Consider the following 22,819-nt stretch of genomic DNA (forward strand, 5'->3'; position numbering starts at 1 on the left):
AATTTGAGGGTTTTCAGACTTAATTTCATATTTTTCTTTTTTACACATGGTGTGTTCTAGTCAAACTGAACTATTTGCTGTTTCTTGAACTTGACGTTCCATTGCTCAATTTTGTAGGCATATCTGTAATATTCTTTCTTGTCCCCTATATTTGTTAGAATACTTAGGACCATTTAGTAGATAAAACATTTCCTGATCTCCATTGAATAAAACCATTAATAGTATCTTCTGGGTTTTCAGCATGTCTGCCAGAAACTTAATTTATCCTTTTAAATTCAAGCATATTCTTCAGATGTCCAAATCAGCTGAGTCTCTTCATGATCTAAGACATCTGTCACGTGAGACATTTCTTGTTTGTTTTTTTAAATAATATTTCTCCCAGTAAAAACAATTTTTAATGTTTATTTTTTTAAATTTTGATTTCTAGACTCTTTTCCTTCTTCTCTTCCCCACTCCCCTAGAGAGTAAGTAATCTGATATAGGTAACACAAGACATATCAAAGTAATGTTTATAGGAATTATGAATGAGAAAAGTGTCCCAATATATGAAATACAACTGGGAGTTAATATTCTCCTTCATTTAAGCTGTTCTCAAAGCATGGTCTGGGGATCCCTAAGACCCTTTTGGGGGAGTGTGAGGATAAAACAGTTTTTGTAATAATACTAAGATATTATTTGATTTTTTCCTACTCATTCTCTCATGAGGATACAGTAAAGTTTTTCAGAGATAGCCTGACAGAGTTAAATATTTAGCTACAAACATGAAGACCGAGTTAATATCTTGTCTGTACAATTGCACTTTTGCCTTACAGATGGATGACTTTCTAGATATGGTTGGACTTGGAGTATTGGAACTGACTAATCACTGAAACTCTTCTATTTGAATGCTTGGCAACAAACACATGTTGTGTTGAAGTATTGAAAGTATTGCATAACTTTCTAATTTCTTGGTTTTGTCTGAAACAATTGTATTGACATTTGCACTAATGGTTTAAAAATAATGGTGGGTAAAGATGATGTCTTAGGAATCAAGGCAGTGGCACCAAACTCTACTGGCCTTCACATTCTTCACTGCTAAATACTTGGAGTAAAAAAAAAAGAAAAGAAAAATGCTAATTTCACTTAAGAATTCCCTTAAGTTATTAAAGATGATGAACTTTACTAAATTTCAACCATTGAGTACATATTACCTTATTAATATTCAGTTTGATGAAATAAGAAGTATGCATAAAGCACTTTTGCTGTAGACCACAGTATTATTTTGAGGGAAAGCATTTGTTTGAGTTGTAAGCTGAATGTTTATATCCAGAGCTTATTATTTTTTCATAGAACACTTCTTACTTTTAAAAAATGACTGACAAACTATGATTATTTAGACTTGGATATTAGGCATATATTTTCTCAGAAATCAACAAAGTGATCCTGTCACTTCAAGGAGATAATTGACAGTATTTGTTATCAAGGACAAAATTTGAGCTTTCCAGTGAAAATTGAATTTCGGAAAACTTGTATCTGACACTGTGAGTTTGATAGCTTTAAAAAAAAAGACTTTTCTGGTGATGTTTTACTCATTAAACCAGTATTTTTCAGATGACCAATACTTATGTTACAAAGTTAAAAATTCATTATGCAAGGGGGAGCAATGGATTTTAATGTTACAGTACAAAAAGTTTATTGATAAAATTTTAGATTTTACATTGTAACTGACTTTAAAGAAATTACCACTTGTTGGTATTTTGGTATAGTATCAAAGAATACTATGCACAATTATCTGAAAAGATTATTAAACTACTCTCTTTTCCAACTACATATCTATATGAGTTTGAATTTTTTCAGACTTTAACCAAAATATCACAACATAACCAATGCAGAAGCAGATATGAAAATCTAGAGATCTTCTAGTAAGCCAGACATGAAAGAAATATGAAAAAATACATAGAACAAGACTATACATTTCACTGTTTTTGAAAATTTAATTACTTTTCATAAATTGTTATTTATATGAATATAGTAGGTTTATTTTTAAATTAATGTTTTAAAAATTTATCAGTTTTAATTTCTAATACAGCAAATGTAGATGAGGTCACATAAATAAAAACTTACTTTCCTCTTAAGTCTTTTCCTTTTCCACACCTTTCATCCTCTAGCTCTTACTGAAACTTGGCTTTCTCCTTGATGACACTGCCTCCTTGGCTGCCCTTTCCAGCATTGATTGCCATTTTCACTCATTCTCCCTGACTCACTTGTTAGGGTCAGGGTGTTAAAATATTCCTTGCCTCTCCATTGCCATTTCCAGGCTTTCTTATGCTATCTACATTACTCAAGTAGCTTCTTCTTTGAGAAGTGCATTTTACTCAATCTACTACTTAATCAAAATTCCTCAATTTAGTGCCTGACACAGCCTCTATTCTGCAATTCCTATCCTCATACTGGAGGACTTCAACATACATCCTTAAACACTTTTACCTCTCAGTACCTCAACTTGCTCATTTTTCATGACTTACTCTTCCACTCCACCCAACCAAAGCTACAGACAGAAATGGTCAGTATTGATCTTGCTATCACCCACAGATGTACCACTTTCACATTTAAGAACTTTGAAGTTCCTTTACCTGATCACACTATATTTTTCTATGCTTTTCAACTCCTAGTCTTGGTCTTTGTTCTCCCAATTACCTCTATTTCCTAGACTTCTTAGTTCTATTCTAGACCATCACCCTGGCACTGCATTCTTTTGCTTATTCATCTTGGCCCCTTAGCTCAACTCCACAACTGCTTTTGAACCCCTTGCTCTTTTACCTTATCATCAATCCTTACCAAACCTCAGCCCTGGATTATTCCCACTATCCTCTCCTTTTCTACAAACATACTGCTAATGAAGGTGAAGAATATAATGCAAGTGTTCCAACTGGGTCTGATACATATTTATATTATATAATCTCAACTAGGCTTTCCTGTTTGTAAGACACATTCTTAATTTTACATATCCTTAATTAACTCACTATTCCACTTACTCCATCAGCTTTTCCATGTCTTTTCATCCCTTCTCAAACTTTCCACAACTTTTTCAGCTGAGAATTTTGCCTCATATTTCACTGAAAAAATTGAAGTCATTCAGAAAGAGCTCCCAGTTCTCCCTCATATCATGTCACTAAGATGCCTTCTGCCACTTTCTTCATCTCATCTCAGAGGAGATGACTCTTTTTGTTGAAGCAAATTCCTTTCTGTGTTCCAGTGATTCCATTCCATCCTTCTTCAGGAGATTGCACATTCCCCATTATCTATACTCTCATTTTCAATCTCCTTGTCTAATGTCTGCCCCTATTCTGGTATGCAGATATTCATATCTCCTCAGTCCTTAAAAACCTTCACATTTCTCGCTAATAGCCATCATCCTATACCTTTTCTGCCTTTTGTGGCTTAATTCTGTGAGAAGGCCATCTCAAAGAAGTGCTTACAGTTCCTTTCCTCTCTTTTTAAGTCTCTTGCAGTCTGGCTTCTGACTTTGTCATTCCACTGAAGCTTCCCTCTCCAAAGTTAAAAATGATCTTTTTTTCTCCCACATTCAATTGTATTTTTAGTTCCAAGTTATGCCCCCTCCCCCAGTTGGGGAAAGCAAGAGAAACAAAACTTTTTACAAATAGTGTTGCCAGCAAGACAACTTCTGAAATTGGCCATATCCAGAAAACTTCAAAACAAACTAAAAGCCTTCAACTTGACTCAAACTATACTCTGCCTACCACCTTTCTATTTGGCCATGGGTAGCATTCTTCATCATTAGACCTCTAGAATTGTGGTTGGCTTTTGTCTTGATCAGAGATCTTACATCTTTCAAAGTTGTTTATAATATTCACTTTCCTTTGCATCAGTTTATACAAGTCTCAGGTTTCTCTGAAACCATTTTCTTCTTCATTTCCTCCTTTGCAGTAATATTTCATCACATTTATATGCCATAATTTGCTTATGTTTCCTAATTGATGGGACACCCCCTCAATTTGCAATTCCTTGTCACCATAAAAAGCTGCTACATTTTTGTACATATAGGTCATTTCCCCCTTTCTTTGATTTCTTTGGAGTATAGGCCTAGTAGTGGTATTGTTGGATTGAAGGATACACGCATTTAATAGATTTTGGAGCACTGTTCCAAATTACTTTCTGGAATGGCTGGACCAGTACACATTTCTGCCAGCAGCGCATTAATGTACTTGCTTTCTCACAACCCCTGTCATTTTTTTTTAATCATCTTTGCCAATCTGATGGTAGGTAGTAACTCAAGGATTGTTTTAATTTGTATATTTCAAATCATTAGCAATTTAGAGCATTTTTTCATATTGCTATTAATAATTTGGATTTCTTCCTCTAAAGCAGGGATCCTCGAACTTTTTACTCAGGGGGCCAGTTCACTGTCCTTCAGACAGTTGGAGGGATGAACTATAAAAAAAAACCAGAACAAATCTGTATAGTGCTGTCTGGGATAGCGGAGGCTGCAGCACTGGCTGGGATGGGCCTGACATACCTTGTACAGGCCCATCACCGCCACCACTGTACTGGGCAGTAGTATACACAGTATGGAATCCCCTCCCCCAGATCGCCGCTCACCATGCCGATGTCTTCCATTGTGCAGCCACACAATCCTTTGTGCGACGCCTTGTTCTCATTCAGTTACTCTCAGAAGGTGCCACACAAAGGATGATGTCACCGAAAGTAGTCCTGTACTTGAGTGATGCCGCGCTTTGTGGTGCCGCCACATACAGTGCTCCTCTCACTGACCACCAATGAAAGAGATGCCCCTTCTGGAAGTGCAGTGGGGGCTGGATAAATGGCCTCAAGGGGCCACATGTGGCCCCCAGGCCGTAGTTTGGGGACCCCTGCTCTAAAGTCTGTCTATTCTTATCCTCTGACCATTTATTAGTTGTAATAACTATTTTTTTTAACCCTTGCTTCTGTTTTAGAATCAATATTGTATTTTGGTTTCAAGGCAGAAGAGCAGTGAAGGTTAGTTAATGGGAATTAAATGACTTGTCCAGGGTTACATGGCTAGGAAGTGTTTGAGGCCAGTTTTGAACCCAGGACCTCCCATCTCTAGGCCTGACTCCCAGTCCACTGAGCCACCTAGATGCTCCCCAGTTAGAATGACTCTTATTCTTATAATTTTAAGTCAGTTCTCTATATATCTTAGAAATGAGAACTTTGTCAGATAAACTTGATGCAAAGATTTCTCCCCCAATTTTCTGTTTTTCTAATTGTAGCAGAACTGATTTTGCTTGTGTAAATCTATTTAATTTTGTGTAATCAATATTGTCCATTTTATTTCCTATGATCCTCTCTAGCTCTCATTTGGTCATGAACTCTTCCCTTATCCACAGATCAGACAGGTAATTTTTTCCTTAATCTTTTAACTTAAGATGGTATCTTCAAGTCATATATAAAAATTTCAACATATAATATGAGATACTATCTCTACCTAGTTTTTTTCACACTGCTTTCCAATTTTCTTAAGAGTTTTTTTTGAAGAGTGAGTTCTCTCAATAGCTGAGACTTTTGGCTCTATTAAACACCTACCTTGCTCCTTTGCCTTCTATATATTGTATACCTAATCTTTTAGATTAATCAACCTGTAGCTCTTTCTTACTCAGTACCAAATTTTTTTGATGATTATGACTTTGTAATATAGTTTGAGATCTGGTTCTGCTGGGCTTCCTTCTTATTTTTTTTCATTAATTCTTTTGATATTATTGGCCTTTTTTATCTCTATATAATTTTTTCCCTAGCTCTATAAAATAATCCTTTGGGAATTTCATTGGTATTGCACTGTTTAAGTAAATTAATTTAGGCAGTATTATCCAAAGATTTCTTAACTGCCAAGTTCAGTGGCCTTTCTCAGGCTTCATCCTTCTTGGACTTACTTTAACCTTTGACAAGGTTGAGTACCTGCTTCTTCATATCCTCTTCTAGGTTTTCAAGATACTACTTTCCCCTGGATTTCCTTCTAACAGCCTGGCCCTCTCCTACTCAGTCCTCTTTGCTGAGTTTTCATCTATGTTTTTTCTAGTAACAATGAATATTCCCTAGAGCTCTGTCCTGGGCACTCTTTTCTTCTCCCTCTAGATCAGTGATACTAATCGGCAATACTGACTGTCATCACTATGAGAGCTTTTAGACCTTTTAGAGACTTCTTAAGTGCTCAAACTGCACCTTCACACCACATGTGAGCTGCCCCTTACCTCAGATGTGGGAAGGTGGAAGTGCTTCCAGTGGGCTGCTGGGCAGAGGGGCTGGTGATGGGAAAAATGTCCTCAGGTGCTCATGGAGAAGGGAAGGGGAACAGCCCCCCCGACACATGTGCCATAGGTTTGCCAACATGACTCTAGACTCTATTTGATAATTTTGTCAGGTCCTGTGGATTAATCTTGGTGCTGATATTCTCAAATCTATGGCTGACTTCCATTCTGACATTTCCAATACAAGTCCCAGTGCTGGGACACAGCAAATATTTGTTTTCCTTATGACATGTTAATGTACAAAATATGGGTAATATTGTGACCTTGAGATATTAACTTAAGAATGCAAATGTAACCACCTATTACTAAGTTTTGGTAGGAAGATTCACAACTAGAATATTGCAATGGAAGGATTTATATACTTTATTTACAAGTAACATTTTTATAGTTGGCAGGAGAGACAATTCAAGAAGAATTGTACTTTCATGTAAATTCTTCAACCTAAGTGGGAGCTGAGATCATTGTGGAGAACATTGAGGTTAGGATAAAAGAAGGGTGTTAATAGATATCATTGTGTGATATATTTAGATAGATATCATTAAGTGATATCATTGAGGGAACATAGTATAGGCTGCCATTGTCTGCAATGAAGAAAATGAACAAATTATTCACACAAATGGCAAAACTGACAGAGACAAGATAAGTTAGTGATAGGGGAACTTGTCTTGACATTTCCATGCACTGTTGCTTCAGGCATTTCATGGGCTAAGTACGCTTTTGAGGGATGGTCTCAGAGGCTGTATATCTGGCATAATGGAAAGAAACTGAATTGGTATCACAGAACCTGTGTTCAAATCTCAGCTTTCCTAGACATGGGTCTCATTTTTTCTTTATCTATGAAAAGAGATTATACTAGATTATTTCTAATTTCTTCTCTTCCTTCAGCTTTAAATATTTGCTCTTATAAGCCTAATTACTATTTATAGCATTGTCAAATAACTTTGACTTAAAAATGTACTTTTAGAACACAGGCTATTGAACTTCCATCTTCCCCATTTGATTTATATAATTGTTTTTGTAGTTTTTTGTAGTTCCTGAACTTAAGCATCCTTAATAGTTCTCATTTTCTTGGACTTGAACTTATTTTGTTGTCTGGAAAATTGACAGTTAAGTTTCTTGTCTTCTATATTCTCTTTCTAAGTAGGCAAAAAATAAAATTCAGTTTTTGGTTTTTCATCCATGGTTTCATTCTAGATTTAGATATTTTGAATGTCAAGTATTCATTGTTGTTCAGTATTTGGTAAGAGAAGATTTTTTGCAATGAGCAAACCATGTTAGCAATGCTTAACAAGCAAAAAACAAATGAGTTGCTACATATGGGGGTGGGGCTTTAAATGGAATATATGTTTTCTTGATAATGGTATAGATTTTTGGAAATTAAATCTGTAAATTTAAGCTTATTAGTGGGGCTCATTATTTAAAGGATCTCTGAATTGTTTTAAAAAAGGGAAGGAACTTTTAATAATCATTCTCTAGTTCATTTTCTTAAAGTATCTTACAGATTATGCTAAGTCTAGAATGTATCTTAACTACTACCTTCTTTAAAATTATTATACTCTTATATATGATATGCTCTTTGGCGTTTTATACAAAATAGGCTAAATAAATAAAGACATAGCCAAGGCCTTTCCATTTGCTTTTAATTGGTGTGTGCTCACAGATTGCCAACCAGTTTTATATTTGGCTAAATAAAATGTATTCACATCTGCTGGAAAAAACACTTTATATGATCATCTTGTGATTATTCATTTTAATAGTGGAGGAGGAGTAGAAAATTTAAAAAAAATCAGTTTTGTTTAGTTGTTGAATGTGGATATGTTTTAAAACCTTTTTCAGTTTGAATACACCCAATTCCCTTTTTTTTTCCTTCCTATCTAGGTTATACTGAATTCCCTTGCTGCTAAAGAACAAACTACTCTTTCTGGTCTCAGTTGTCTGATTCTTCCTTTTACCCACCTCAACCTCACCCTCAGTCCCACAATGTCCTACCCTTTTTTCATTATGTCGTGTGGAACTCCTGCACTCAAACTTCCTTTCATTTTAGACTTCTTCCTCTCCTGTTCCTTCCATCTGGCACTCAGTAAGACCTGGCTCCTCTGGATCCTACATCCCCATCTATACTTTCTAGTACTGGTTAGTATTGGAGGTTTTTTCTCTTTTAAGTTACATGTCGTCTTCTCCATTCAAAATGTTAAGGACTTTGATATCAGAGACTATTTTCACTTTTTCTTTATATTTCCAGCACTTAGTGCTGTGCCTTGCACTTAGTAAACATTTAATAAATACTTATCAATTTACTAATGGAATGATGTTCGCCTTCTAAGGGTCTATATCCTTATCCTGTGTGGCTCATCATATCCCAGAAATGCTAATCTTTTCAACTTGACTGATATTTTTCTAATGTATTTCCAGATATGAATTAGCAATGTTTTAAAAAAAGCAACCCTATTTTCTGTCCTAGTAACAAGTCTTAAGACAGAAGGGTAAGGGCTAGGCAAATGGGGTTAAATGACACAGATAGAAAGTACCTGAGGCCAGAATTGAACCCAGGTTTGAATTCTGTTTTGAATCAAACCAAATGGTTTGAACCCATTTGAATCCTTGTGCTCTATCAGCTGAATCACTAGCTACCCTCCTTGTGCCAGCACTTTTCATGCCAGCTGTGTGTTCTACAGGTTCAGAAAAGTAAATGAATAATTCACTATATCTGGCTTGCCCCAGACTTTAGACCATGCTTTATGTATAGTGCCCCAGTTTACTTTGACTTCTTCTTGCCATTTACACTGCCACTGCCCTCTTTGAATCTTTTGAGATTATATCCCATTCAACTTTAGAACCACTACTTCCCTGATCAGAGAGACAATTAATGCAAATGCACTAGACTTTTGACTGTGTGTCACATTTCATCCGACTGGCCATTTGTCCTACTTCTTGCTGTGGGAATGGTAATCAAATCAATATTAACATTGTGCCAGAAAAGGATGTTTCAATGGACTTTACTATATCTTTACTCACCATCCTTGTGATTTTCAAAACCAAATGCCCTTTCTTGGTCATCATTCCTTTATATATATTGGCTCCTCCTACTTGAATATAAACTTTCATGAAAGGCTCTATTTTGCTCAGTGTTGTGACATATCACTTAATTTCATTTTCCTGCCTTTGTAAATCAAGCACCTAGCAAAGGTTAACAAATGCCTTTGGAATTCACTTATATCAACCAGACTAAGCTGTGGTGATTGTATCCCACCTCTGGATCATGGGTCCTTTGCCAAGAAAGCCCTCTTAGGTTAATAAGGGATAGGGTAGGTAGTGGTAGAAGAGTACCAAATAAGAGTGGATCAATTTGTTCCCAGAAAAATTAAGCCAGATTCCAGGAGATGAGAAAGTCAGCAGTAAATTTGAGATAGGACACCTTTTTAAAAAGCATTGCTTATTTTAGACAATTCCTGCTAACTTATATTGTTTATGATGCTTTTAAGAACACTAAGTAAATTTGGCTAGCATTTTGAAAACAGGCAGAAGATTGTTCATTTGTTGTTTTTGATGACTTTTAAAAAGCAGTTTTATTTCTATTTTTACTTTCATATTACTTACATTTAAAGATGTATCCCTATCCTTAATCCCTACTGGAGAGACATCCCTATATAAGAAAGAATGAAGGGGAAAAATCTCAAACCAATATATTGAAAAAAGCCTAATGTTACTGGCACGTGTTCCATACCCATATTCCATCACTTCTTGAAATGAGAAAAGGTGGGAGATGCCTTCTCATATATTTTCTTTTGGGGCAAACATGACCATTATAATTTTGTTGCAATTTAGATTTTTCAAAATGTTCTTCCACTTGCATTGTTGAAATAAGTTGAATTTTTTTGGGGGGGTTCTGATTACTTCACTTTGTATCAGTTTGTAAAATCTTTCCAATTTCTTTGTTTATTATTCATTGTTTCTTACAACTTGATGATATTCCATTATCACAGCTTATTTAGCCATTCTCTGTTAGTAGTTCTGTTTCCAGTTCTTTATTTACAATAGCACTTTTTATATTATTTTGTTATACATGAGGTCTTTTTGTCATTGATCTCCATAGAGTATATGCCTAGCAGTAGAATTTTTTGGCTATGGGGTTATTTTTATTTACTTTCTTTGCCTATTTAAAAGTTGCTTTCCATAATAATAGATTATTTGACTCCACCAACAACTTATTAGTGAGTTTGCCTTTCTGCAGCTCCTCAGGCATTGTCTTTTCCTATCTTTTGTCATTTTTGCCAGATTTTGCCAGTTTGCCAGATGAGGTAAATTGAGTTGGTTTGATATGCATTTCTCTTATTAGTGGTTTGGAGCATTCTTTCTTATTGTTGTTCATTCACTGTGTTTTATCATTTTGGAGATTTATAGTTTGGAGAATGGCTTTTGTGATTCATAAATTTCTGATAATTGCCTATATATTTTGGCTATCAGCTATTTTAGAGATATTTTATTCAAAAAAGTTTTTCCCCTTAGTTGATCCCTTCACTTCTTAACTTTGTTCATGTAAAATCTTTTTGTTTTATGTAATTAAAATTATTTATGTTATCTTTTGTGATTACCTATGTCCATTGTTTGATTATGAATTTATATCTAGTTATGGCTGTAAGGGGAGCCTGATCTGGTTCTCTTCTGATTTTTAATGGTATCTTAACCCCAGTTACTGAGTCTTTGCTGCTCTTGTCTCAAAATTGATACTAAGACGAAGGTAAGAATTTTTGGGGAAAAAAAAAGAAAGAATAGTACACATCCCTCCCTGAAGCAAGCAAACAAAAAAACCCAAAGCACAAAGTAGCATATTCTAAGTACCAAATAAGTACTGTGGTACTTTAGGTACCATTAAAGAAGTTCTAGAAAGGTAGAGTCACAAAAAGCTAAGGTGATTGAATAAACTTGAGTTTAATTTTAGTTTGGTCTTGAAGGAAGGTAGTATTTGCTAAGTGTAGAGATTTTTGGTCATTTTTGTAAGGGGGAAGAGGACAAAGGACTAATTTGACTGAATTTCTCTCTTGTTTTGTCATGAACTCTTCCCTTTATCCATAGTTGTAACAGATAAAAATTTCCATGATCCCCTAATTTGCTTATGATATCTAACTCTTTATTTCTTTTAAGTATTTTTTCCATGGTTCCATGATTCATATTCTCTCCCTCCCCTTTTCCTTCTACCCTCCCAGAACTGATAAGCAATTTCACTGGGTTATACATGTATTATCACTCAATACATGTTTTGTAATGGATAGAAATGTGAGGGTTTGTTTTTTTTAAAGGTTGGACTGGATTATTTTAAGAATAGGGTTGCCGGGAATTTAATTAATTCTAAAGAGATTTATTTTAACAATTTACTATAAAATATAGAAAGAATGAAAGTAAGAAAATCAGAGAGAGAATAGGGTAAGATATCTAGGCTAAACACTAAGTATTTTGCTCCAGCCCTGGCTCAGCCCAGGCAGGGCTAGTTAGTCCTTTCCTTGGAGAGGCCTCGACTTTGAGCTGAGGACCTGGGGATGCAGGGAGCCTCTCTCAAGAGGTAGGTCTCTCCTGAGGCTAGTCCCTTCAGAAAATCCAGGAAAGGAGTCAGCCATTTTCACTCACCACATGTCAGTCCAAAGGGAGAGATTTAAGAACAGTCACACCAAGTCCAGGGTCTCAGGTCCAGTAAGCAGATTCTTCACCGGCCTCCAACTCGAACTCAGAACTCCAGAAGAATGAGAGAAATCCCTTCACAGGAAGTTGTAACTCCTTTTAAAGATGCTTCTTTGTGTCACTTCCTATGCCTCCTCTCCTTTTTACATGGACAAATTATAATCTATAGTTTTGCTTAGGACTGCCCAGGGGGCAGTCAGTTGATTCTGATTCATCACCCATTATCGCACATGTGGGTCACAGACCCCCCACTTAAAGATTAAGTGGGATGTGTACACTTTTGGTGATTAAATCTAAAAATGGGTAATTTAATCTTCATAAGCAGGGGAGAATTAATTAAATCTTCACAATTAGGGGAGAGTTAATTTCATTTTCACAATTAGGGGAAAGTTAAGTTAATCTCCACAGTTTCTATATTATTCATTTCTTAATCATGTGCCCATTTTGACTATATCTTGGTATATGACATGAAATGTTGTTTAATGCCTAGTTTCTGCCAAAATGCTTTCCATCCTTCCAGCAATTTTTGTCAAATGGTGAGTTCTTTCCCCAAAAGCTTTAACCTTTGGTTTTGTCATACCCTAAATTACCATGTTCATTTTTGTATATTCGGTTCCTAATCTGTTCCATTGATTAACCTCTCTATTTCCTTTTTTTTTAAATCCTTACCTTCCATCTTGGAGTCAATACTGTGTATTGGTTCCAAGGCAGAAGAGTGGTCAGGGCTAGGCAATGGGGGCCAAGTGACTTGCCCAGGGTCACCCAGCTGGGAAGTGTCTGAGGCCAGATTTGAACCTGGGACCTCCCAGGCCTGACTCTCAATCCACTGAGCCACTGAGCTGCCTCCTAACCTCTCTATTTCTTATCCACTACCATTTAAAAAATTTTTTTATTTTTTCAGATTGTTTTGATGATTACTTTGTAGTATAGTCTCAGATCTGGTACAGCTAGACCACCTTCCTTCATTTTTTTTTCATTTATTCTTCTTAACCATTTTTCTCATGAATTTTAAAAAGCATTTTTTTCTAGCTCTTTAAGATAATTCTTTGATAATTTAATTGGTATGTCTCAGAATAAGTAAATTAATCATGGTAGTATTATCATTTTTATTATATTGGCCCGTCTTATCCATGAGCTAGTAATATTTCCTCAATTATATGGATCTGTATTTGTGTGGAAAGTGTTTCATAACTATGTTCACATAGTTCCTTAATGTGTCTTGGCCAGTAGACTCCCAAGTAGTTTATAATGTCTACAGTTATTTTAAATGGAACTTCTTTTTCTCTCCCTGCAGCATCTTGTTGGTAATACACAAAAATGCTGATGATTTGTATGTATTCATTTATATCCTGCAACTTTGCTTAAGTTTTTAATTGTTTTGACTAGTTGTTTTAGTTGATTCTCTTGGATTCTCTGAGATGATATAATACCATCTGAAAAATGTGGTATTTTCCTCATTGCCTATTCTTAGTCCTTCAACTTCTTTTTCTTCTCTTATTGCTATAATTAACATTTCTAGTATAATATTGAATAATAATGGTAATATTGGACATCCTTGCATTCCTCCTAATCTTATTTTTAAGGGAAGATTTCTAGTTTATAATCATTATAGATAATGCTTCCAGTAGATTTTAGATAGATAATATACATTTTAAGAAAAGCTCCATTTATTCCTGTGTTTTCTACTGCTTTTAATAAGAATAGGTATTGTATTTTGCCAAAAGTTTTTTTTCTGAATCTCTTGATATGATGATTTTTATTTTTTGTTTTTTGATATGGTTAAACTTATAATTTTCTTAATATTGAAATAGCCCTGAATTCCTGGTATAAATCCAATGTGGTCTTTGTGATATGTTACTGTAATCTCTCTACTAGTATTTTCTTTAAAATTTTTGCATCAGACTTAAAGTTTTTAAAAAGGAGATATATATTTAATTCAACAAAATAGCAATAAAATCGCTTTATTGATGTCCTTAATTCAATTCTTTTTTGCATTAAAAATGTTGCATATGGGGGCAGCTGGGTAGCTCAGTGGATTGAGAGCCAGGCCTAGAGACGGGAGGTCCTAGGTTCAAATCCGGCCTCAGCCACTTCCTAGCTGTGTGACCCTGGGCAAGTCACTTGACCCCCATTGCCTACCCTTACCACTCTTCTGCCTTGGAGCCAATACACAGTATTGACTCCAAGACGGAAGGTAAGGGTTAAAAAGAAAATGTTGCATATGTCCTTTTTAAAAGCCATTATTCCCCAACCCTACATAGAAATTCTTCTTTGTAACTTCCTAAAATTAAGCAGAACACATTGACCATGTCTAAGAATGTTTCCGTAATCTTGATCTGTCAAAATTTCTTGGGGGGAAAAAAGGGAGATATGCTTTATCATCAGTCTTTGGACATAACTAGTTGCTGCTTTTGTCAGTGCTTAAATCTCTTTAAAAGTTACTTTCCATCATAATATTATTATAGTCCTTACATAATTTGTTCTCCAGGTTCTCCTAATTTTACTCTGTACCATTCATTTCACACAAATTCTTTTTTTAAATTAAGTTTATTTAATTAAGAATATTTTCCCATGGTTACATGATTCATGTTCTTTCCCTCCTCTCTTCCCACCCCCCTCCCATAGCCAATGAGCAATTCCATTGGTTTTTACATGTATCATTGATTAAGACCTATTTCCATATTATTTATATTTGCAATAGAGTGATCATTTAGAGTCTACATCTCCAATCATATCCCCATCGAACCATATGATCAAGCAGTTGTTTTTCTTCTGTTTCTACTCACAGAAATTTTTCTGATTCTACTAATTTTATTCAGCATCATTTTATACAAGTCTTTCTATATTTCTCTAAATCCTTCATTTTAATATCCTATGACATAATAAAATTCCATTACATTTATATACCATGTTTTGTTTAGTTGTTTCCCAGGAGATGAACACTAATTTGTTTCCAGTTCTTTGCTATAACAAAAATTGTTGCTATACACATTCTTGTTCAGATAGGTCCTTTCTGTTCTTGGCTGTGCATATAACATTACTGAATTAAAGAATGTGGATTTTGGGGGTATAGTTCCAAATTATTTTCCAAATGATTGAACCTTAATTCACAGCTTCACCCATAGCGCATTAGCATCTCTGTCCTTTATTCCTTCAACAATTGCTGTTTTCCTCTTTCATCATTTTTGTCAATCTGAGGAGCATGAGGTGTAGAACCATAGAGTTTTAATTTTTATTTCTCTTATTTTTAATGATTTCCCCCAACTTTCGGTTCACATTTTTCATCTTTTTGTATGTGCCTGTTCTTTGCATAACATTGAGAAATGAATGGTTCCTTTTTTCACATATTTGTATAAGAACTTCTTATTTCTTGGATATTATACCTTTATCAGAAAAATTTTCAGTGAAAAATTTTTCCCAATTGCTTACTTTCTTAGTCTAAGGGCTTTTTATTTTGCTTTGGAAGATGCTTTTTTTTTTTGTGATCACCTTCATCACTTGCTTTAAGAATTCTTCCCCCAACTATAATTGCGAAGGGAATCTTCTTTATTCTTCTGATTTGTTTGTATATTTTCTTATATATATGGATAGTGTATCCATTTATATCTTTTATTGTACATAGTCTAAGCACATAGCACCCAATCTATTTGGTACATAGTCTAAAACTTATTTCTACCAGACCATTTTCCAATAGTTTTAGTAGTTTTCATTAAGTAGTTGCTGTTGGAAATTTCATGGAGCACATGAACTAGTATATTTAATTAGTTTTAGCTTTTGTTTGCCTAATATGTTCCATAGAACAACTTTGCTATTTTTAATCAATAGCAGATTATTTTGATGATTACTATTTTTAAAATTTAGAATATTTTCTGATGGTGACATGATTCATGATCCTTCCCCTCTTCCTTTCCCCCTCCCAGCACTGACAAGCAATTTGACTGGATTATACACATATCATTGTTCAGAACCCATTTCCATGTTATTCATATTTGCAATAGAGTGATCTTTTATTGCCAAAACCCTAATCATATCCCCATCGAACCACATGATTGATCATATGTTTTTCTTCTGCATTTCTACTCCCACAGTTCTTTCTCTGGATCAGGATAGTGTTCTTTCTCCTAAGTTCCTCTGTATTGTCCTGGATCATTGCATTGCTGCTAGTAGAAAAGTTTATTACATTTGATTGTGCCACAACATATGCATTCTCTGTGTACAATGTTCTGGTTCTGCTCCTTTTGCTTTGCATCAATTCCTGGAGGTCTTTCCATGATCACTACTTTTTAAAATAGTTTGAGATCTGGAATTGCGAGGTGCCATTAGATATTACTTTTTGTTGTTATTTTCCTTGAGATTTTGACCATTTTTTCCAGTGAAATTTTGTTATTTTGTCTACTTCTATAAAATATAATCCCTTGGTAATTTTATTTTTTTATAGCATGATTTAGATAGTATTTTATTATTGACACAACCCAACTGGGAGCAATTAATCTCTCTCTAATTATTTGTCTTCCTTTATTTTTGTAAAAAAAAAAAAGCAAGTTGTAATTATGTTCATGTAAATGCTAAGTATGTTTTGGTTGTTGAACATATAGTTATTTTATACTACATGTGTGTGAATGAGAGTCAGAGACAGAGAGAGAATATTTCTTTAAACAATTAAAAATATTTTAAGTAGACTTTTCATCACCCAGGATAATTTATGTCTTATTGCCCTTCTTAACTGTTTCTTGCCTTAGGTACCTGGGCTCTCTTCTTCTTTGAGAAATCTTTTTGAATCAGTTTTACATTATAAACTTTAAAGCCAGAACTCATCAGTTCACTTATTGTTATGATTATTTCCCAGAGGAGATATGGTGAGAGTTTGGAAGGGATTTATGTAAGAGAGCTATTAATAACATTGCAGTCTTAAGATTCATTTGTAGAAGTAAAGTATCTACCATGACGATGGTGATAGTCTCATTGTACTGAGCCTTTCCAAACACAATTGCAGTATTTATTTTGGTTACCAAATTACTCCATGTTCTGTTTCTTGGTAGCTTTATCAGCTCCCATGGGTTTAATTATCATTTCTATGCAGATCACTCACTGATCTATAAATGCAACCCTAGACTCTCTCCTGAGATCCAGTCTCCCATTACCATTTTCCTATTAGACATTTTGAATCAATTGTCCTATCACTCCCTCAAACTCAACAGGTGTAAAACAGGACTTAAACATTCTTTCTCCCTAAACCCACTCTTCCACTATGCTTGACTATTTTTTTAGGGCACCACGATTTTTCCCATCTTCTAGATTCATAAGCTTGGTGTTTGTTATTCTTGACTTCTTATGTATTCACTCAGTTCTTGTCAGCCAGATCTAGCTTATTTTACCTCCACAGCATCTCTCACATCTGACCTCTTTTTCCCCACCTTACTTAGTCACTCCCACAGTGGTTCCCTGGCAAGGGTGTCCTCATTGGCTTCTTTGCCTCAGATCTCTCCTTTCTTGATTGGTCAATCCTCCACCCTAGTGCTGGAGTTTTTCTTGAAACATACATCTGACCATGTTGCTCCCTGTTTAGAAATGCCATTATTCTCTGTTGCCTCAAATATAAACTATCAACTCTTTTTTTAGCTTTTTTTTTTTAAACCCTCACCTTCTGACTTGGAGTCAATACTGTGTATTGGCTCCAAGGCAGAAGAGTGGTAAGGGCCAGGCAATGGGGGTTAAGTGACTTGCCCAGGGTCACACAGCTGGGAAGTGTCTGAAGCCAGGTTTGAACCTAGGACCTCCCGTCTCTAGGCCTGGCTCTCAATCCACTGAGACACCCAGCTGCCCCCCTTTTTTTTAGCTTTTAAAAGAACCTAGCTTCAACTTATCTTTCCAGGTTCATTGTTTGCTATTCTCTTTTCTGCATTCTGTAGTCTAAATGAATTGTTCCCCATGCATGTGGTCTTTTCCTCAGGTGTTCCTTGATGTCTAGAATGATCTCTTTTCTCCCCTCTTCCTCTTGACATCTCTCATTTCTCTTAAGATTAAACTCAGACATCACTACAGTAAGCTTTTCTTGAATCTCCTGACTTCTAGTACCCTCCCTTCTCACCTACCTTACATTTAACTATCTTATATTTATTTATTTTTATTCTTTTTTGATTAACATTGAGAAATTGAATTTCTACCTGGATAATTGAACTCAAACTCAACTCCAAAGAAGCTCATTATATTTCCTCTTAAATCTCACTCACCTATCCAAATCTCCCTTTTTGAGAGGACCACCATTCTTTGAATTACCTAGGATTAAATACTTGGAGTAATGCTTGACTCTTTTTCTTTCCCTCATTTCCCTCCCTCTCCTGTATTAATCCCACTTGCATCTTTTCTCTTTCATGGCCACTATTCTAGTGGCCATTCTAAAGAAGACCTTTATCACCTTCTGCCTAGACTATTGAAACAGCCTCCCAATTGTTCTCCTTACTTCCAATCTTAGTCCTCTCAGTCAGTTTGCCACACAACTGCCAAATTAATATTCATAAGACACTGTTTGATCATATCACTCCCTATTTAAAAATCTTCAATGTCTTGGGCTCTTATGGTCTCTGTAATAAATACAAAACACTTCAGCTTGGCATTTAATTCCCTTTACAATATAATTCCTTACCTACTTTTCCAGACATTCATATTACTCCCCTTCACTATCTGTTCCTGCCAAATTGGCTCACTAACTGTTTCCCAACTTGCCACCTTCCAGCTTTGTGCTGTTACAGAGGTTGTCTCTTGTTCTTGGACTGCACTTCCTTCTCACCTACACCACTTAGACTCTTAGCTTCTTTTTAAGGCTAAAATTGGATGCCATCTCCTACAGGAAGCCTTTCCTGATCCTGATGAGATGTATTTTTCTCTTTTCTGTAGCACTGTGCTTTGTAACTTTTTCCCCTTTCAACCTGTGATTTCATTGTTGCAGGAAACTCCCTGATGAGAAAACTACCACTATAATCAGGTAACTTATGCCAGTTAACAATCTTAGAAATTTACAATTAAATTTCCTATTCCAAGAACACAGGATTTTCTCCATTTTTGCTACACTACCATCCTGACCAAATCAAACAGCCAGTATATTTTAATAATAGGACTTAAATTCAAATTCTGATGACTTGGAGGCTGTTTCATGCCTCATGATGCCATGCTATCTTTAAAAAAAAATTTTGTTGAATTTTTGCATCTCAGCTTGCTGTACTTGTAATGGCCTGAAAATGCAGCATAATATAGAATTTTATTTTATTTTTTGAATTAATTTATTTAGTCAATTTAGAACATTATTCCTTGGTTATAAGAGTTACATTATTTCCCTCCCTCCCTTCCCCCTACCTTTTCCACAGCTGACACTCAATTCCACTGGGTTTTACATGTGTCCTTGATCAGAACCTATTTCCGTGTTGTTGGTGTTTGCGTTAGGATGATCATTTAGAGTCTTCATCCCCAGCCATATCCCCTCGACCCATGTATTCAAGCAGTTGTTTTTCTTCCATAATATATAATTTTAGAAACATTCAGTTCAGGAGAATCCTGAGGGTTTTAAAATCAGAGAGAAAGAAACCTCTAGGAATTAGGTTAACATTAGGTTATTATAAATATAGGCCTAGGACATTATCATAGGCTAGTGAGAAGTTATTTGGTAGTATATAGGCTTTTTCTTGAAGATATTGATACGTTAGTCTCACATCCTTTTCCTACTTTTGCAACCTGACCTGAAATCTCATTATTCTATTACAGTTTGGTCTTCTGTTACTTTATTCTCTTAATCTCAAATCTTTGAATTTTCTTTCCTAAAAGAATCAATATTGAAAATGTTTCAGTTGAAAGAGTTCTTTTTGTCATTTTGTTGGTTGATCCTTTTCAGAGGAGCTTAAACTTTCTTTTTGAGGAATAGATAGCTTTGTTAAATTAAATAAAAGGTAACATTTTTTGTTTTAAAAAAAATTTTTAAAAAAATTTCTTCTTGTTAAGAAGGCAGGCACTAAACAGAAGGTCAGTCTCATTCTTAAGAAGACCATTGCTATCATTTGTTGATATCATTAGTTTTAGAGTGTCTATTATATTTCTTTTTTATTTAATTTTTTTTTAACCATTACCTTCCATCTTGGAGTCAATACTGTGTATTGGCTCCAAGGCAGAAGAGTGGTAAGGGCTAGGCAATGGGGGTTAAGTGACTTGCCCAGGGTCACACAGCTGGGAAGTGTCTGAGGCCAGATTTGAACCTAGGACCTCCCGTCTCTAGGCCTGACGTCCAAGCCACTGAGCCACCCAGCTGCTCCCTTGCCCTTTATATTTTTGAATTGGGTAGACAGAATAACTACATTGGTTCCTTTCCCTAGAGGAAGTAGAGGTCATGTGATCAGCCTGTGGCATATCTTCATTCATTTTATTTCATTCATTTATTTATTTTTTAAGCCCTTAACTTCCGTCTTGGAATTAATAATGTGTATTGGTTCCAAGGCAGAAGAGTGGTAAGGGCTAGGCAATGAGGGTTAAGTGACTTGCCCAGGGTCACACAGCTGGGACGTGTCTGAGGTCAAATTTGAACCCAGGACCTCTCATCTCTAGGCCTGCCTCTTCATTCATTTTAGCTGCACCTCAAATTAGAAAATCCAATGGAGTGCTCTGCTGAGTGGATCTGAGATTTTTATACACTTCTCTGCCATATTTCCCTACATAGTTATCAGGAAATAATTTTGATAAAGCACAGAATTTCTCCTTTTTATTCTTGCTACTGTATAGGTTTCTTTCTGCAACTGGGTATTTATCCAGTAGTAGTGGGCATGAGAGGGATGATTATATTCATCCTTTTATTCTCTCTTTCTAAGGTTATATACCTGTCTGTATTTGAAGAATGTGGTGATTCCTTCCTGGTAAAGAGTTCACATCCCAAGGCAAAAATTTTCAATCTTTTTGTGAGGTAGAGCTATTTTTCATTTTTTAAAAACTGTACTTTTTGTCTTAGAATCAATACCATGTAGAAGAGCAGTAAAGACTGGGCATGGGGTTAAGTGACTTGCCCAGGGTCATATAGCTAGGACATATCTGAAGCCAGATTTGAACTTAGGACCTCCTATTTTCAGGCCCGACTCTTTGTCCACTGAGCTACCTTGCAACTCTCTGCTCTTAATTTCTGCAGATCTGAAGGATGCTGAAGGATGGAGTAAAGTACCTGACTAAGATTTGGATGTCCCTACTGCTTTGTTACCTTCCACATTGGGAATACTAGCCAACTAAAGAGAGAGAGGTCATTCATTATGTTGGTAACCAGCCTAAAGATCATCTTGTTGGGGACCCCTGTTTTTAGGCATGATACATTCACAAAGCAACAATAAAATAGTACCTTTTTTTGGATAATTTTTCCCCCAATTACATATAGAAACAATTTTTAACATTTGTTTTCTCACATTTTGAGTTCCAAATTCTCTCCCTCCCCTCCCTCCTCCCTGAGATGGTAAGCATTTTGATATAGGTTATAAATGTGCTGTTTTGCAATGCATATTTCCATATTTGTCATGTTGTAGAAGAAGACTCATATCACCACAAAATTTCATAAATAAAGTAAAAAATTATATGATTCAATCTGCATTTAGACTCCATAAGTTCTTTCTCTGGTGGTAGATATTTTTCACTATGAGCCCTTTGGAGTTGTCTTGGGCCATTGTTTTGCTTATAATAGCTAAGTGATTCATAGTTAATCATCTTATGATATTGCTGTTACTGTGTGTAATGTTCTCCTAGTTCTATTCACTTCATTTTGTATCAGTTAATAGAAGTGTTTCTAGATTTTTCTGAAATGTAATAGGTCAGTGATGGTGAACCTTTTTGAGATCGAGTGCCCAGAATGCAACCCTCATGTGGCTTGTGAACCACTCCTACCCTAGACAGGGGAGAGAGGAAACTCTCCCATTCAGCTGCTGGGCAGAGGGGTAGTTTATGGGAGAAATGTCCTCAGGTTCATGGAGAGGGGGAGGGAAGCATGCCATACGTTTGCCAACATGGTTCTAGGTCATCATTTCTTATAATACAATAGTATTCCATTACAACAATATACCAGAACTTTCTGATTTTTTGCCACTACCAAAAAAATCTGCTACAAGTATTTTTGTACAAATAAGTCCTTTTTAATTTTTTTGGATATCTTTCAGATACAATTTAGTAATGGTATTACTGGATCAAAGGGTATGCATGGTTTTATAGCCCTTTGGGCATAGTAGAACAGTACCTTTTTAAACCAAATGTGTTTCAGTGGCTTATTTTGTCATCAGGAGCTTTGTCATTAGGAATAGAAATAGTATCAGGAGTATCAAAATGTGTTCCAGGAATTTCAGAAAATAAGAATTTTCATAGCAAAACCTTATTTGTTTAAGAAAGTTAACTTTACATTTTAAAAGTCCAAAGAATAATTTGTAATAGCCTTAAATATAAAAAAATGCTGCTTCCTTTTCTTCTCCCTGAAGGACATCTAAAGAAGAGCAACCAAAATTGTGAAAGACCTTGACAGACAACTGTATGAATATCAATCGAAAGCATTGAGAAAGTGTAGCTTTGAAAAGTAAAGGCTTAAGAGGGACAGTACAGTTGTCTTCAAATAGGTATTTAGACTTGTTCTACTTGCTTTCAAAGGATATAAGCAAAGGTGGAAGTTGAAGAAGCAAATTTAGGTTTGATATAAAAAAGAAGACACTTCCTAACAATGAACTATTAAGTAGGAAGGGTTGTTTTGGGAGGTAACTAATTTTTCTTCACTGGAGGTCAAGCAAAGAGGGAATCTTTGATTAGGAATAGGTTGAACTAGATTGTCTCTGAGGTCCCTTCCAATTCTGAAATTCTATGATACTCAAAGT

At 35.4% G+C, this 22,819-nt stretch overlaps 1 protein-coding gene across 10 annotated transcripts in view; it reads left to right on the top strand.

Annotated features, from left to right (window-relative positions):
- ZBTB5 (zinc finger and BTB domain containing 5) overlaps window positions 1–22,819 on the top strand; it is a 41,161-nt gene that overhangs the window by 5,768 nt on the left and 12,574 nt on the right. Inside the window, exons 4-5 of one of the 10 annotated variants that reach the window (XM_056806709.1) lie at window positions 4,953–4,995; window positions 5,331–5,375. The exons of 4 other annotated variants lie outside the window; for them this stretch is intronic. In XM_056806709.1, coding sequence (XP_056662687.1) covers window positions 5,344–5,375 — 32 coding nt within the window. In that variant the 5' untranslated portion in view covers window positions 4,953–4,995; window positions 5,331–5,343. 5 more of the 10 variants (XM_056806712.1, XR_001623306.2, XM_056806708.1 and 2 more) reach the window with 5 other exon arrangements.

The sequence above is a fragment of the Monodelphis domestica genome, chromosome 7, assembly GCF_027887165.1.
Source record: "Monodelphis domestica isolate mMonDom1 chromosome 7, mMonDom1.pri, whole genome shotgun sequence".
Classification (NCBI taxonomy): domain Eukaryota; kingdom Metazoa; phylum Chordata; class Mammalia; order Didelphimorphia; family Didelphidae; genus Monodelphis; species Monodelphis domestica.